Source organism: Candoia aspera, chromosome 2 (assembly GCF_035149785.1).
Source record: "Candoia aspera isolate rCanAsp1 chromosome 2, rCanAsp1.hap2, whole genome shotgun sequence".
NCBI lineage: Eukaryota > Metazoa > Chordata > Lepidosauria > Squamata > Boidae > Candoia > Candoia aspera.
In genome coordinates this window covers 32,356,199-32,370,746 of record NC_086154.1, presented here as the reverse complement: position 1 = coordinate 32,370,746, position 14,548 = coordinate 32,356,199, and the positions used below count along the sequence as shown (strand labels likewise).

The following is a 14,548-nucleotide window of genomic DNA, read 5'->3' as shown; positions in this document are numbered from 1 at the left end:
AGTGCTGCATGGGATGTATAATTGAGGAGACAGCTTAGGATTGCAAAGGGAAAATTAAACTTTTCCAAGGCACTCTATGTCCCACCTTGTAAGACTTAAAAACACTGTCCTTTAATATCAATAGAAATAATGTTAAAGCCTCATTACAGTGTCTCTGTATGGATAGCAAGTGACCAAAATATGTATTTGTGTTGTGTGTCTGAATGGAAAATTATTTGTTTGTTTGTTTGGATTTAAACTCTACAATAACATTAAACTAAAAAATCCTTAAACTTAAGAAATGATAAAAATCAGAAAAAGAAAAGAGAAAGCTAAATAAAAAGAAAAGGGAAAAGTGGGAAAAACAGAAACTAAAAAAAATCTATCATATGCATTAAATTTATGTGCCTGAATGGAATATGTATATGTATGTGTAGGAAAATCCCCTAATATATTTACTTTCACTCAGTCTCAGCCTCTGGCCAAAATAGATTCCTGCCTTAGATAATTTAGGCAGAAGCTGGTTTAAAAATTCCCTTCACCTGGATCAATCTGCCTGCTCTTTAAGACCAGAAATAGAGTATCTTCTTGCTTGTCCTCTTTTGAAGATTCTCAGTTATATTCAAACAACAGAGAAGGCCTTTTCCACAGCGGCCCCAAAGATATGAAATAAACTGCCATCAGACAGCTTCTAAGAAAGCCATAAAGATGTATTGTAAGCATTCCCCTAAATAGAATGCTCTGTTGTACTGGATTGAGGTGTTGTTGAATTTTTATACAGTATATAGTTCACATGACAGAATGCTGAACTCTCATTTAATTATCTGTTGGAGGTCTTGATCCAATAGCATCCTTCAGCATCATATGACCTGCAGATCACAAGTAGCGTAATAGCATTTATTCTGTATTCTCTCTAGCGTTCTTCCTGATCCTTAACAAAGTTGTTGCTAATCTCAGATCACCTCCTTTTGCCTTTCTTCCAAGACATACACATGAAGGGCATATGCTTTTTGACTCTTTGTGATAGGATGTACTCAGCTAGGTGTTAAACTTTGCCTATCCCTTTAATGTATTTCCTGTAAATAAATAAATCTCCTTTCTGTTGGTTATCAAACCTGCTTCACTGTTATTGATCATGTCAGAGCCATGTTCTCAGGAATGTTCAGATGTACACAGAGGATGCTTTAACCCCAACATCAGCTAATCACAATTTTAGCCCAAAAGAAATTGAGTATTAGGTAGAAAGCTTGGCAGCTATTTGTCTATGTGAGTATATCTTTATGAAAGACTACAGAGAACAGAAAAGATTCAAATATATAATCCGAACAGGAATTAGAATTCAAAATAAGTTGTCATTTTCAAAGAAAAAAATATTTTTTTTTCTCCATGTAAAAACATTTTGCAGTAGACAAGCGTGTAAGCCCCAAAATTAAAGTGAGTTGATCCCAGGATTGTTAGGAATAGACTCACTGATAAGCAAATCCAACTCCATTCGTTCAGAATTTGAAAGAGGATTTTAAAAGCTGATGCTTATACAGTCCAATGCTTACACAGTATCTACCGCAAAGCTCTATAAAGCTTTGTCTCTCATAAGAACCATTATTGGTGTTATTACTCACTTTGGTCAATGCATGCAAGAAGTTCCACAGTTGACTTAAACATCAGTTAAGCTTTGTATGAATTCTTAAAATGAAGTTTGATGAAGGCATGAGATACTGCTGTGCAGCCAAAGCATCCTCAGTTGTCTATTTTATCAGTCACTTAAATAAATTCCTTTTTAATGTTTTGTTTTTACTATCCAGGGAAGAATACAAATTGAAAATGGAGCTTTGACTATAACAAACTTAAACTTGACAGATTCTGGCATGTACCAGTGTATAGCAGAGAATAAACATGGCACAATATATTCCAGTGCCAATCTCCGAGTTGTAGGTAAGTTGAAACTTTCCTTTCTCTTTTGTTGCTGTTAACCAGATATTTTTCCCAGTGCTGCAGTAGCTGTCATGTTTTTCCTACACCATCTTTAAAAATGTAGCAAAAATGCTTTCACAACACTCAGTTTATCAGCATTTCTGAGTAATTTTCTCAACTGCATCTGAGGGATGTGGTGGAGGGTAGAGAAACCTACTATATTTTATAGCTCAATCATTTACTGATTTAAAACAAAGACACCAAGATAAATGATTAATTATGGGGAGAAGAGACACAAAGCTTGGATACCAGCCCGGTGATTAAAGCTGATCACACGATCGGGAAGCACCATTGGCTCAGCATATTACTGCATGGCACTGACCTTCTGCATCATAGCTTTGGTATTCTTGAGATAGCAATGTCATTTGAAAGCAACTCTGACTTTTTCCTTGATATGGGTGCAGAGAACCATCGTTAGTTATGAAGGCAATGCTAGTTTGCTTTTAAAACAAATGGCAAGGATTTATCCTCATGGAGAGCTAAATTGGCAAAGCTTCTGCTGTATTCAGATGATAAGCACCTTTTAAGTTCAGTGTACATTTTTTATATTGTTTCCTAACCCAGAGATGAGCATCCTTTGAGTTTAGGCGCCATACTGGCCTCTTCGGGGGTTGCATAAGTGAGGGGGGCTGATGCACCATTCGTGCACTTTCTTTCTTTCCACTCCCCAGTGAACTGCCTTCTGAGCATTAATATTAGCTGGGAAACAGTGATCTGTTCCTGCATACTTAGCCACTAGCGTGATCAGCAGCAGTGGGGAATATAAGCAGTGCTTCCAAGAGTTTTGTCCCTGTATTGCAATCACAAAGACGTAATCTTCAATGCGGCAACCCTAATGAACAGATTGAATAGTTTGTAATGTGTGGACTGTATCTGCCAGTTCAAAAGTTTTGTTACTCTTTACAAGTAACATGGTCTGTTCTGAAATATTTGTACTGAGATAGCTGTGGAGCATTTTAGCAGCCTAGGCAGTCTGAAGAAATGGTGCGCTCTGCAGTTCACACAATGCCTATCTTATATTTCAAATGGAAATTGTAGTTTCGCGTTGTGTTCGGTTTCTCTTTTTCTTAATGAAATACAGCGTTAAGGTGGTAGAAAGCATGTAAGTACAAATCTGAACAAAGCTGTTAATTAGACGATTGATTGCACAGTTCTCACTTTTGATGCCCAAATCAGCTTCTCTCATTGTAAGACTTAATATAATTTATACAGATTGTTGAAGTCTAGATTAGGCAGTGAAGCTGATTTTCAAACAAAATTAAAGGGTAATTTGACTCTGTCCCATCTGCTACCGGAGATCATTCTTCTACCATGTTCACCTTCAAACATCTAAGCTGAACATAGGTTCTGTTTTGATCAGAAAAGCAGACTAAAATGTATCTAACAAAGCTGGACAAAATGTGCTGAAAAGCTTCCCACCGAAATCTTACATTGAAATAGATAAATAAATGAGAACTCCTGAAATCATTGAATTAAATCATTCAACCAGAGTATAACAGCAACACTTTTGGTTGACTTTGAACAGCTGTAAGATACTAAGTATCCTTTGTAAGAAATGTTTTAAATTTTATCTACAACATAGACTTACTCTTTTTTATGTAGGCAAATGCAACTTTTATATATATATATATTACAATCCTGAAATCAGCAAGTCTTCCATGAGTTTGTCCATATGTAATCTGGATACCTGAATTTTAATTTTGATGTCTTATGTTGTATTTAATATTTTTACACTGAGTTATTGCAAGCTACTAGCAAACTTTATGATTTATATTGGCATAGAAATGCCATAGACAGACAGATAGATTAAATATACACAAACCAAAGGGCAGACATTCTATCCAGCTAGATTTATGAAGTTCCAGACCCATTCTTTCCTTGCTGCATTTCATGTGATTCAAGTAGAAGTGTTCTGGGAGAAACTCAGCTTGACTCTACTCCCACATTCTATGAACTCTCTCTGGCAGTCTTGCAGTAGCCAATGAAGTCAGCTAACTGGCAGCACCTTCCCAATTGTGGCTGATCTCAGAGTTGGACCTGGTTAATTAAAGGAAATAGCAGACATTTGGCTAGACCGGGAAGTTGAATATAACATCCCAAAAGGAAATTGCAAACTACTTATATGGATGTCTCGGTGAAGATGTCTGTAGTCAAGCTCAGCTTGAAGGACACTTTACTTTTAGTCAGCGAAAATGTATTTTTATGTTCTTTTTTGCATTTTTGCTAACATCATCTCCCTTGGCCCTCTGAATATTTTAGACAGAGCATAAGGAAAGAGAGCCCATTCTCTCTCTTCTCTTTCTATCCCTTCAGTCTTCTATCTTCTCCCTGTCTCCTTCTCCAAAGTCAAAAGTATCACCAAGCAGTCTCCTGGCTGAGACCTACTTACTACTCTTCTTCTATCTTCAGGACAGCCTTCACAATGAATTATTTAAGTGCAATTTTGTTATATTTTCTGAAAAATCAATTTATGGAAAAGCTCTAATCTAATCTTACATCTGTTCTTCCCTTTTATATTTTCTGAAAGCCTGTTCCCAAACATAGCAAAATAGCTTTCAGTTATGTATAGAAAAATATGTTATGAGAAAATGTGCTAATGAGAAAATGTGCTAATGCTTCATCATTAGCACCAGTAATAACTTAGTAGTATCTTCTTGAAATAAACCTCTGCAGTTGAGACCTGAACTCTGACTCTGATTCAAATCAGTGAAAGCCTTTTTCAGAACTACTTCTAGAAATACTGTGAAATACTGTGAAATCAGTATAGGGTGTTTCTTTCCAACCTCCTATATCAATAAAATAAGGTAGACTGGCTTATTTGTAAGGTATGCACTTTTGGGGGGCCCAGTGGTACATTCACAAAATGGTGGTTGTACTTAGAAATGCCTGCCATGGGACAAAATGGGTGGTACAGTGATCATGGCCAGTCACAAAATACTTATTTACCATAAGGTAAAGTAATCCATCAAGATTCTATTAACCATCCCATCAGGATTTTTGTGGGATACAAAGACATTGCTGCAGATAAATATGATGTGAGATGCCTTTGCTTTCTTTTGTAGCATGCCATACAAACATCTTGCATTTGTAAAAAATAGAGTGGACAGGGAAACTCAGTGGAAGTAAGGGAAGGGTTTGGGGCATATTGTTAACACTGATTTAATGTTTTAATATCCCATTGTACTAAATATTATGGATTCAGCCAGGCTCATGCATCAAGTAAATACCAGTTGCTGGAAAGTCACAGCAGGAAAAAAGTTGGCCACTGTAAAAAAAACAAAAACAAATGCTAGACAATATAACTCTTGGGTCTCCTATGATCAGTGAAGTGAAAGTGAACCCTTTACTTAATTCCAGCTTAATTCAGTGGCCTCTTAATGTACAATTTCTGTTTCAGTGCTCTATTTGATGAACTAGAATGGGAAATTCATATTCTTCAATGCTTAAAAAAAAAAGAAAAAAAAGTAACATGAATTGTGGAACTCACTGAGGACATGCTGGAGAAGTTGTGTTTCATAGTTAATATGTTTCTTCTGCTGCTAGCTTCTGCTCCTGACTTTTCTAAAAGCCCAATGAAGGAACTGATTCAGCTTCTAAAGGGCAGCACAGCTCATTTTGAGTGCAAGCCAAAAGCTTCCCCTAAAGCGACAACTATTTGGAAAAAGGGAGGTGAGCTGCTCCAAGAAAATGAAAGGTATTATGTTGTGAATGTCTTCATGTTGTAATTTAACTATTGCCATATTGTGAAAGAAATAGCAACATTCACTATTTAATTTAATAACTAAGTTAGGTAGCAAATGTGCAAAGTAAGTCCACCAATTTCATCAAAGTCCTCATCTTACTCAAATGGAACTGGTATACAGTATAGATGAAAGAGGAGGTGAGTTGATTTTTTGCTCATTGAGGACAGTATGCCACACAGAAGCATCTGGATGATAGTCTGTTTCCTGGAGCTTATTCGAAACATTGTTGGGAATATTAGTGGCAGACTTTAGAAGAAATCTACCACCTCTGGTCTCTCCAGAATTCGAAACAAAAGGCTTGGATCTGGCTTTAGTATTGCCATATCAGTTTCCACACCTACTCTCTGCAGAAACTGAGTTACTTACCTTGTTATGAATGGAAGTTAGCTGTTGGTTAACAACGCTAACTATAAAAGCATTTTACCACTATCTAATCAGCATGTGTGATGCATTTTGTTTTGCTTTTGCTTCTTCCATGGCAGTTCTGCTTCTTATTGTTGCTTGCCAGTATGTCAATTCTAATTCAGAGTTCTGTCACAACTTTTTGAGTAGTTGCTGTAGATACTGGGTTTGGCTCCATAGACAGGGCAAACAAACAACTGAGTCCTTTCTATAAACTCAGATATTTGGGTCTCACTTCCACTTGTAGGACTGGGAGAGCTTCCAAATGCCCAAATAGTAGGGTGATCCACATAATTAGTATCCATGATGGTAACCCCAGGATTTTTGCTGCTTCTATTACCTTGTGGCCTAGATGTTGGGTTTGGACAGAGGTCAGACTATATAATGATTGAGTTCAAGTTGCCTCTCCAAGCTCTCTGAACTGTAACCAGTTTTCTTCTGATTTTTATTCCATTTCAACTTACACAGATTCTTGCTTTCCACTCATGCCCTTCTCCTTTTGCAAGCAAAAGATTCATATACTAAAAATGGGGGAGGGGGGTTAGCCCATTGAAGATGAGTCCAAATATACATACAGTACACAACACATGAACACACATGCATAAATTTTATTTTGTATTTATACAGTGAAACTTCAGAAAAGTTACAGTGATAACACATACACTAAATATAATAAAATAAGACTGTCAGGGTTTGAAAAAGAACGAAAACCATAATAGCTTTAATGTGTTCGGTTGAGTTTGTCCCTCATTGAGCACCAGCAACATCTAGACATCTCATTTCATTGCCCTCAATTCCTCCATGAACCATAGGGAATGATGGGATCCATGAGAGGAGAGAGCTCACATAGGCGCAATCTGATCCAATGCCTCCATAGCCTTCTTATTTATTTATTTATCAAATTTATCACCACCCATTTCTCCCACAAGGAGGGACTTTGGGCAGTTCACAATAAAAACGCTTAACCATAATATAAATGGTATACAATAATACCAATAACAGTAAAATATAAATATGTTAAAATATAATAAAAATTGGATGGCTAAGATGCTCTGTCTGCAAGCAAAACAGGGCAGTTCTAAGGAGCTAACCATCCCCAAGAGGAACTACTCTTTTTCCCACCCCAGGCATGTTGACAAAACCAGGTTTTTAATTTTTTACGAAAGTCCAGGAGCAAGAAGGCCTGCCTCAACTTTGGGGGGAGAACATTCCAAAGGGCAGGCGCTATTGCAGAGAAGGCACGCTTCCGCAACCCCGCCAGATGGAACTCTTTAGCAGATGGGATCCATAGCATGCCCTCTCTGCATGCCTGAATGGGATGGGTCGATGTGATGGGGACGAGACGGTCCCTCAGGTGGCCTGGCCCCATGCCATGTAGGTCTTTTAAGGTCATAACCAACACCTTGAATTGGACCCAGAAGCAAACTGGCACCCAGTGCAGCTCGCACAGTAAAGTTATTACACGTGCTACCCTTGGGGCACCCAAAATTACTCATGCAGCTGCATTCTGGGCCAGCTGTAGCTTCCAGACAGCCACCAGGGCCCCAGATGGGCTGTGCAGCAGACCAGCAGGAATAGCTCCCAGCTCCCTCTGAAAACCATCAGGGTCCATCAGTCACCAAGGGCAGACAAATCTACTAGGTCCTGCCTCCCTGCAGCAGGTAGTGACACCAAGAAATCCCATGGTAATCTGGGCATGGTCTGACCATGACAAGGGTGAACACTAAAAACTCCTCCAGTTCCAGATCACATTGCAACTACTCTGTCAGGAAAACCAGATCAGGTGTGTGACCACTGTCCCATGTCAGGCCTGGGTGATCTGGGATAGGCCCATGGCTGTCATAGTAGCCATGAACTCCTGAGCTGCCTACAACCCCACTCCCAGGGAAGTCAGATTGAAGTCCCCCAAGACCATAAGACTGGGGAACTCTACCGCCAACCTGGAAATGCAGTCAAGCAGCTCAGGCAGGGAGGTTGGTATTCAGCAGGGAGGCTGCTACAGTAGCAACAATCCCAACTGATCCTGAGAACCCAACTTAATGAACAGGGTCTCATATCTGGCAACCTATGGAGCAGCAACCTGAAAACCTTAAGAGATTCTCAGATAACTTGCCACACCACTGCCCCTGCCCTGAGATCTCAGCTGATGCCATACCCAAAACCCAGCTGGGCACATTTCTGAGAGGGGAACCCCCCCTCTTCTAGGCCCAGCCAGGTTTCAGTAATACATGCCAGATCAGCCTTTTCATCTGTGATTAAATCACAAATAAGGGAGGCCTTATTAGAGACCGACCTGGCATTTAGTAGCCGCAGCCGGAAGCCAGGGCCTCTGGTTGGAACGATAACCATTTATGTCAGAAAATTCAGACTCCCATGCCAGTCTTTCCCACACTTCTTGTTCACCTTCCCAAATATGAGTACTGCTTCATTCCCATTCGCTTTTTCTTTTTTTGTGGGGGGAGGAGGGGAGGTTGGGATGAGGTAGAAATGTCCATGTACAAAGTCTGTGAAGGACAAGTAAGTATGTCTGCAAGAGGACTAAGAAGAGAACAGGGTTTACATATTCTTGACAGGCACGTTCCACAATGACTCTGTCATCAATGCTTAAAGTTACATTTTATTGAATATTCCAATGGCCATTCCACTGCATTCTGATATAAACTCAGGTTACTAGAGTAGAGAGAAAAGAAAGACTGCATTCTGATATTAATGCAGCCTTTCTTATTCTCTCTTCCCTAATAAATGGAGTAAGTTGATATATTCAGCCACTATAAATATATAGAGAGGGGCAGTAATAAAACCCAGAATAATGTAATGAAGCAGAATGATGGGAGATTCAAGACAGACATTTCATATAGTGCATAATAAATTATACAAAAGTCACTTTTGCAAGATACACCAATGAGCATCAATTTGAAGGATTTTAGAAACTTTGGTAATGTTTTTGCAGGTAAAGTTGTCAATGGCTATTAATCATGATGGCACTTAGTTATTTCCAGGATCAGAAGCACATTCTTCTCAGTATCAGTTGACAGGGAACAAAAATAGGAAGCTACTATTGCGTTCATGTCTTCCTTGTGGGGAGATGGATGACTATTATAGAAAAGAGTTCAGTGGATTAAACTGATTTTTTAAATCTAATCCAGCAGGAATAATTTTATATTTTTATGAAGAAAGACCGGAATAATTAGCGGCACAACAGAAACAGTATTTATACTGGAAACTGAATGTGGTAGATTTCTAAAGCATCCTTAGAGCAACAGAAGAGGATTACAGACCTTGGTTACCTGTGTATAAAAGCATAAATTGGATTTAGAAAAGAAAATGCAGTATAAACCATTTAAAGAGGGAAAAAGAAGAAGGTGACTACTTCATTTAAGACTGTGGGATCATATTGTTTACTTACGTATATATGCATGTTTGGGTACACATACCTAATCCCACCAGATTATATATGTTTAGAGGAAATTGCATATTGCCCAAGGGAGAGATGGAGTCTCTGAAAATCAGAGAGCACCAATTTTATATGTGACTTAATGCCATCACAAACTATAGTCTTAGAGTGAAACGTGCACACAAGGGAAGAATGGACAGTATCTATTCAGAATTGCTGATGCTTAACAACTGTTTGCTTCTCCTCCCACCCTCCTTGTTTACTAGGAAATCAGTAGACAATACAGATTATTCAGGATATTTGATGTAGTGCCAAAGGAACTAATAAAGCCAAGCAACCTGGCAGCATTATGACAGTTTAGAATCAATGCTGACAAATGCAGTGTAATGAATGGTGGAAAGGAGAAATTGAACTACCCATGTATAGGACTGGGTTGTTATAAATTAACCTGAAACTGCTTAGGCTAGAGTATCATTTGTGGGATGTTCAGCAGAGATACGTGTTCAGTCTACAGCTGCAGTCAAAATAAAATGAACCAGATATCAAGAAAGATAGAAACGAATACTTAGAAACTTGAATTGTTGTTACATAAATTGATGTTAATGCCCTTCGACACTGAATATTCTATCTCTGAAGGGGGAATGAGCAATGCCAAGTGACAATTCAAAGGAATTGAAAATACTTCTGGGTGAATAATAGGGAAGAAAAATGGAGATTTATGGCTTGAGAGAGAGATGAAATTGATGGAAATTTCTAGGACAGAAAAAAAATATCACATTTAATATATTCTTGTGTCAGTTAATATCTAACATCTTTAAGTGGAGTAATAATGCAGTAGTGGTGGGGAACTTCAACATTGAGGAACAAATTGCCAGCACGGTCCTTCCAAGAAATCTGTGACCTGTCTTGCTGACAGGTTTTTTTTTTCTTTCAGAGGTAGAGAAAGCAAAAGGAGATCAATTATTCTTGGTTTGATCGTAATTAATGGAGAAGACTTAGTCAAGGAAACAAAAGTAGTATGATCAGTAGTAGAACTGATGGGGTCAAATGATCAGGTACTACTGGATTCATGATAATAAGGAAAATTAAAACTAAATGAGTTGAATGCTTATCTGGGACTACGAAAAAGTGGATTTTAATATTCTCAAAGCAATGATAAGTAGAATTCCATGGCAGAAGAAGCTAATAGTAAATGCAGAATTGAGTGGAAGTATTTTTCCCATAATTTTAAAAACTATACTTCTGTTGAAGAACCAACATTTTAATTTACCTTTTTCATAAGAAGATTATATTTTGTGATCATTCAGTTCAATATCTTTTTTCACAAGTTTTATCAAGCCAAGGATTATCCATTTCATACCTGTGCATTTGTTTCTGTTAAATATCATTCTGTTATTTTAATCTGTCAAGCTCCTTTTGAAATGTATTCAAATCATGGTTATTATTTCATTTTCAAAACAAGTCTCAAATACATAGATGTAGGATGGATTATGGCCGGATGGATGGATAGAAAAAGTAAAAATCTTGCAATAATATTTGATTGCAAGTTGAATATGTGTCAGCAGTGTGATCGAGCTACAAAAAAGGACATTCAACTGTAGTCATATCAATAGAAGTATAATTTCTGAATCATGGGAAGTAATCATTCCACTTCATTCTGCTTTGGTCAGACCCCATTCCAAACTATTATGCCCAATTCCGCCAACTGCACTTTAAGAAGATTCAGAAAAATTGGAACAGATTCAGAGAAAGGGAATGAGGATGATCGGGGGACTAGAAACTTAAGTCCTATGAAGAGCGTTTGAATGAATGGGTGTATGTTCAGTCTTTAGAAAAAGCTAGTACTATCCAAATACATGAAAGACTATAATAAAGAAAAAGGTTAAGTCCTTTTTGCTCTCATCCCACAATGCATGACATGGAAGAATGGAGTTAAATTACTGAAAGGCAGATTTTATTTAAATGCTACAAAAAACCTTGCTCAGTTTCAAGTGGAAACTGGACAGCCAGTTGTCTTGGATGTTTTAATCTGGATGCTTTCATTGGATGGCAGCTTGAACATGATGGCCTAAATGGCTCCTTGCAGCTAATTCTTTCTATGATTCTACTCTGTTATCTGTCTGGACTTCATGACAGGTTTTTGCTTTGGAGGCAGTGTCTTTACATGGGGTCTAGTACTTCTTGTCAGGATACAGTATGTGCAAACTGTGGTGCTGAGAGGGAGGTGCTGCAGCAGTATCCCATTTTGTGATGAATACCTAGGCCAGTGATCCGTGGTGTCTCACTGGGTTCCGTCATCTCCCCCATGCTGATGAGGGCCATCTGAAGATCCGAGTTCTTTTGCCATTACTATTCAAATAACCCTTACTGTAAATGCTGCTAAGTTTGATAGCAGGCTGGATGCAGGAAAACAAGTTGAAATTGAATCCAAACAAGTTAGAAGTTCTACTGTTAACAGGAAACTGGATTTGGGGATTGCACGTCAGCCTGTTTTCAGTAGGATTACATTCCCCCTGAAAGAGCAGATTCACACTCTAGGAGAGCTGCTTCATTCTTAACTATCACTAGAGTCACAGATGGCAGTTCTGGTGAGATACACCTCTGATTAATTACACAGTGAGCTAGTATGACTTTTTCTGAACTAGAACACCTTCTTTGGTGTTGATTATCCACACTTCGATTAGATCTAGTCTTGACTACTGCAAGGCCTCTCCATGAGGTTTCCCTTGAAAAGTGGTACAAGTTACAGATATCTTATACTGCCTACACTGTGATAAGGCACAATTTAAAATCTTGATACTGACTTTTATAGACTGTCTCTCTAAGGGACTGCCTTTTATGTTACTAACCTGTTTCCAGGACAATGTGAGAAATTGTGGGGAGGCTAGGAAAGAAATGAAAGGGTGATTAGACATAAACAATCAAGAAATAGAAGGAAATTCCATTGGTAGCTTATTTTATAAATGACAATTCAGTCCAGGTGGCAAGACATTTAGAAAGAAACATTTCAGATCAATTAAATAGACCCTGTCTTAATTAACTCAATATAAATGAGAGTTGGAATTTATCCCAAGACAAGCATCAAAGACACTTTATTGTAGCCTGTATAACTCTTGCTTCCTTCATCTTGCCAAGCTGTGTAGGGCTTAACAAAGAGACCCTTTTGAAGAAGCCTCTACAGTCAGAGGCCAATCTGTACAGGAGAGGGCCTTCTGATACACCAATCCCTGACTATGGAATGTAGTCACTACATCCTCCCCCACTCTTAGCATTTAGGAAATCTGTGAAGACCTGCCTCTTTGATCAAGCTCTTAACAGAAATTAAAATTATTTAAACTTTTTTTTAACTTTGGTAGTTAATACTATAATTTATTATTACCCTTCCCCACCCCTCAGCACTTTTGGGGAAAAATGTACAGGACTCCTTCATGTGTCTCTCCATTTCTTGTCATACAGTAGTTTTTCAGGAACATATTTGCCAGAGAAGAAAGAATAATAAACAGTTTATTTCAGTTCTGCCCTATCAGTCATGTCCATATGTTTAAAAATGTCTCATTTTCTGCAGACTGAGCAATTTAGGCAAGAAAAAAAGAACTTCAGAACCAAAAGAGTCAACCAAGCTCCCATCCCATGTTTATAAAAACATCTGCAATAGTATTACTGCAGGTTCTAATGAACATTTACCTGAAATTAGTCTTACTGAGTTCAGTGAATATTATCCTAACATTCATAGGATGATAGTATAAGATACTATATTGGAAATTTCTTATGCAGCTGGATTTTTCAACAGAGAAGGAGGAATGTGCAGCATATATTGACTGCACGGTTTTCAGGCACAGATGTGCTCAAATGTCCTCTTGTCAAAAAATAGTTACTTTTTTAAAGTGCTTTATTAGATTTATGAACCTGCTCAAGCACACATCACTGCTTTTGATAAGAAGACAACCACAGAGAAGTTGTTCCTTGAAAACACTGCCTTGAATTTTTGACCTAAATCTTCCAAAGGTTTATAACATAAATGCATTAGATTAACCTAGGATTAGCTACTAATTTAAAAATGATGCAAATTCAGAGTGGAATAAAATATTTTGATGGATATACTCTAACTCCTTTCTTTGAAATGAATTATCTGAAGCCTGGGGTTTGAAGCCCCTGTTCTGGATGATGGACTATTCCCCATCAAAGCTATGTGGCTTCTCATCTCTTTAATGTTTCTTCATAGAACCCAGCCAACATATTTTAATTTTTAATAGCCTATTGCTTTCCTTTATTCTTAACTTGCTTCCTCCCTGTTCCTGGTATATGAATAAATAGCCAAGAAAAAAGGGCAAGTGTCAAGAAGTATTAACAAAGGATTAAGGTCATGAGAAGAAATTAGCTCAGCTTTTCCAAATTTTATTTTAAGTTTATAGCAAATTGACAACTGTTGGTTAATTGAACATTGTCAGCAAAATACTGGGCTGTCACCACCTGCTGTTTTTCACTCTGAGCTCTGGAGTTGCAACGCATGGCTGGTTCCAAGGACTAGAGTCCCTTCCCTTTTGGCATCATCTTATAGGATCACAAATTTGCTTTAATTAATGACTTCAGTACCTACCCCCTTGCCTTTCAGTTGGATGCCCTGTTAGATTTAGCAAAGAAAGGTTTTGATTTATTCTGTAATCTTTCAGGTTTTGTGTGTGAATTTGCTATAGCCCCCAACTCCAGTGTCTCTGGGCAGCATATACAACCAAAACATCCATAAAAACAGATGAAATGTAAAACCACATAGTCTAGTTCACAGCCCATGTTCACAGTGTTAATATAAAAAAGGGTGTCCTAGCCTGTTCATTTCTCCATTCAGGGCAGATACTAAGTACTGCAACAATGTCTTCCATTAGATTGATCATTAGATTCAAGCTATTGCCAAGAGAAAATTAACATGTCTCACACTGAGCTCACCAGAGGTGTTCTGGTGTGTCCGCCTCTCCAATGGATAGTTAGAGGACCGAAGACAGTTCAGGATTTTTTTTTCTCCCAACCCAGATGTGAGGAAGGAACAGAGTTGATTTGTAGACTC

At 38.1% G+C, this 14,548-nt stretch overlaps 1 protein-coding gene across 2 annotated transcripts in view; it reads left to right on the top strand.

Annotated features, from left to right (window-relative positions):
* LOC134489117 (contactin-3-like) overlaps nt 1-14,548 on the top strand; it is a 157,155-nt gene that overhangs the window by 106,018 nt on the left and 36,589 nt on the right. For both annotated transcript variants that reach the window (XM_063291599.1, XM_063291598.1), the window contains exons 7-8: nt 1,782-1,911; nt 5,494-5,644. In XM_063291599.1, the coding sequence (XP_063147669.1) occupies nt 1,782-1,911; nt 5,494-5,644 (281 nt within the window). The remainder of the gene's footprint in view (nt 1-1,781; nt 1,912-5,493; nt 5,645-14,548) is intronic.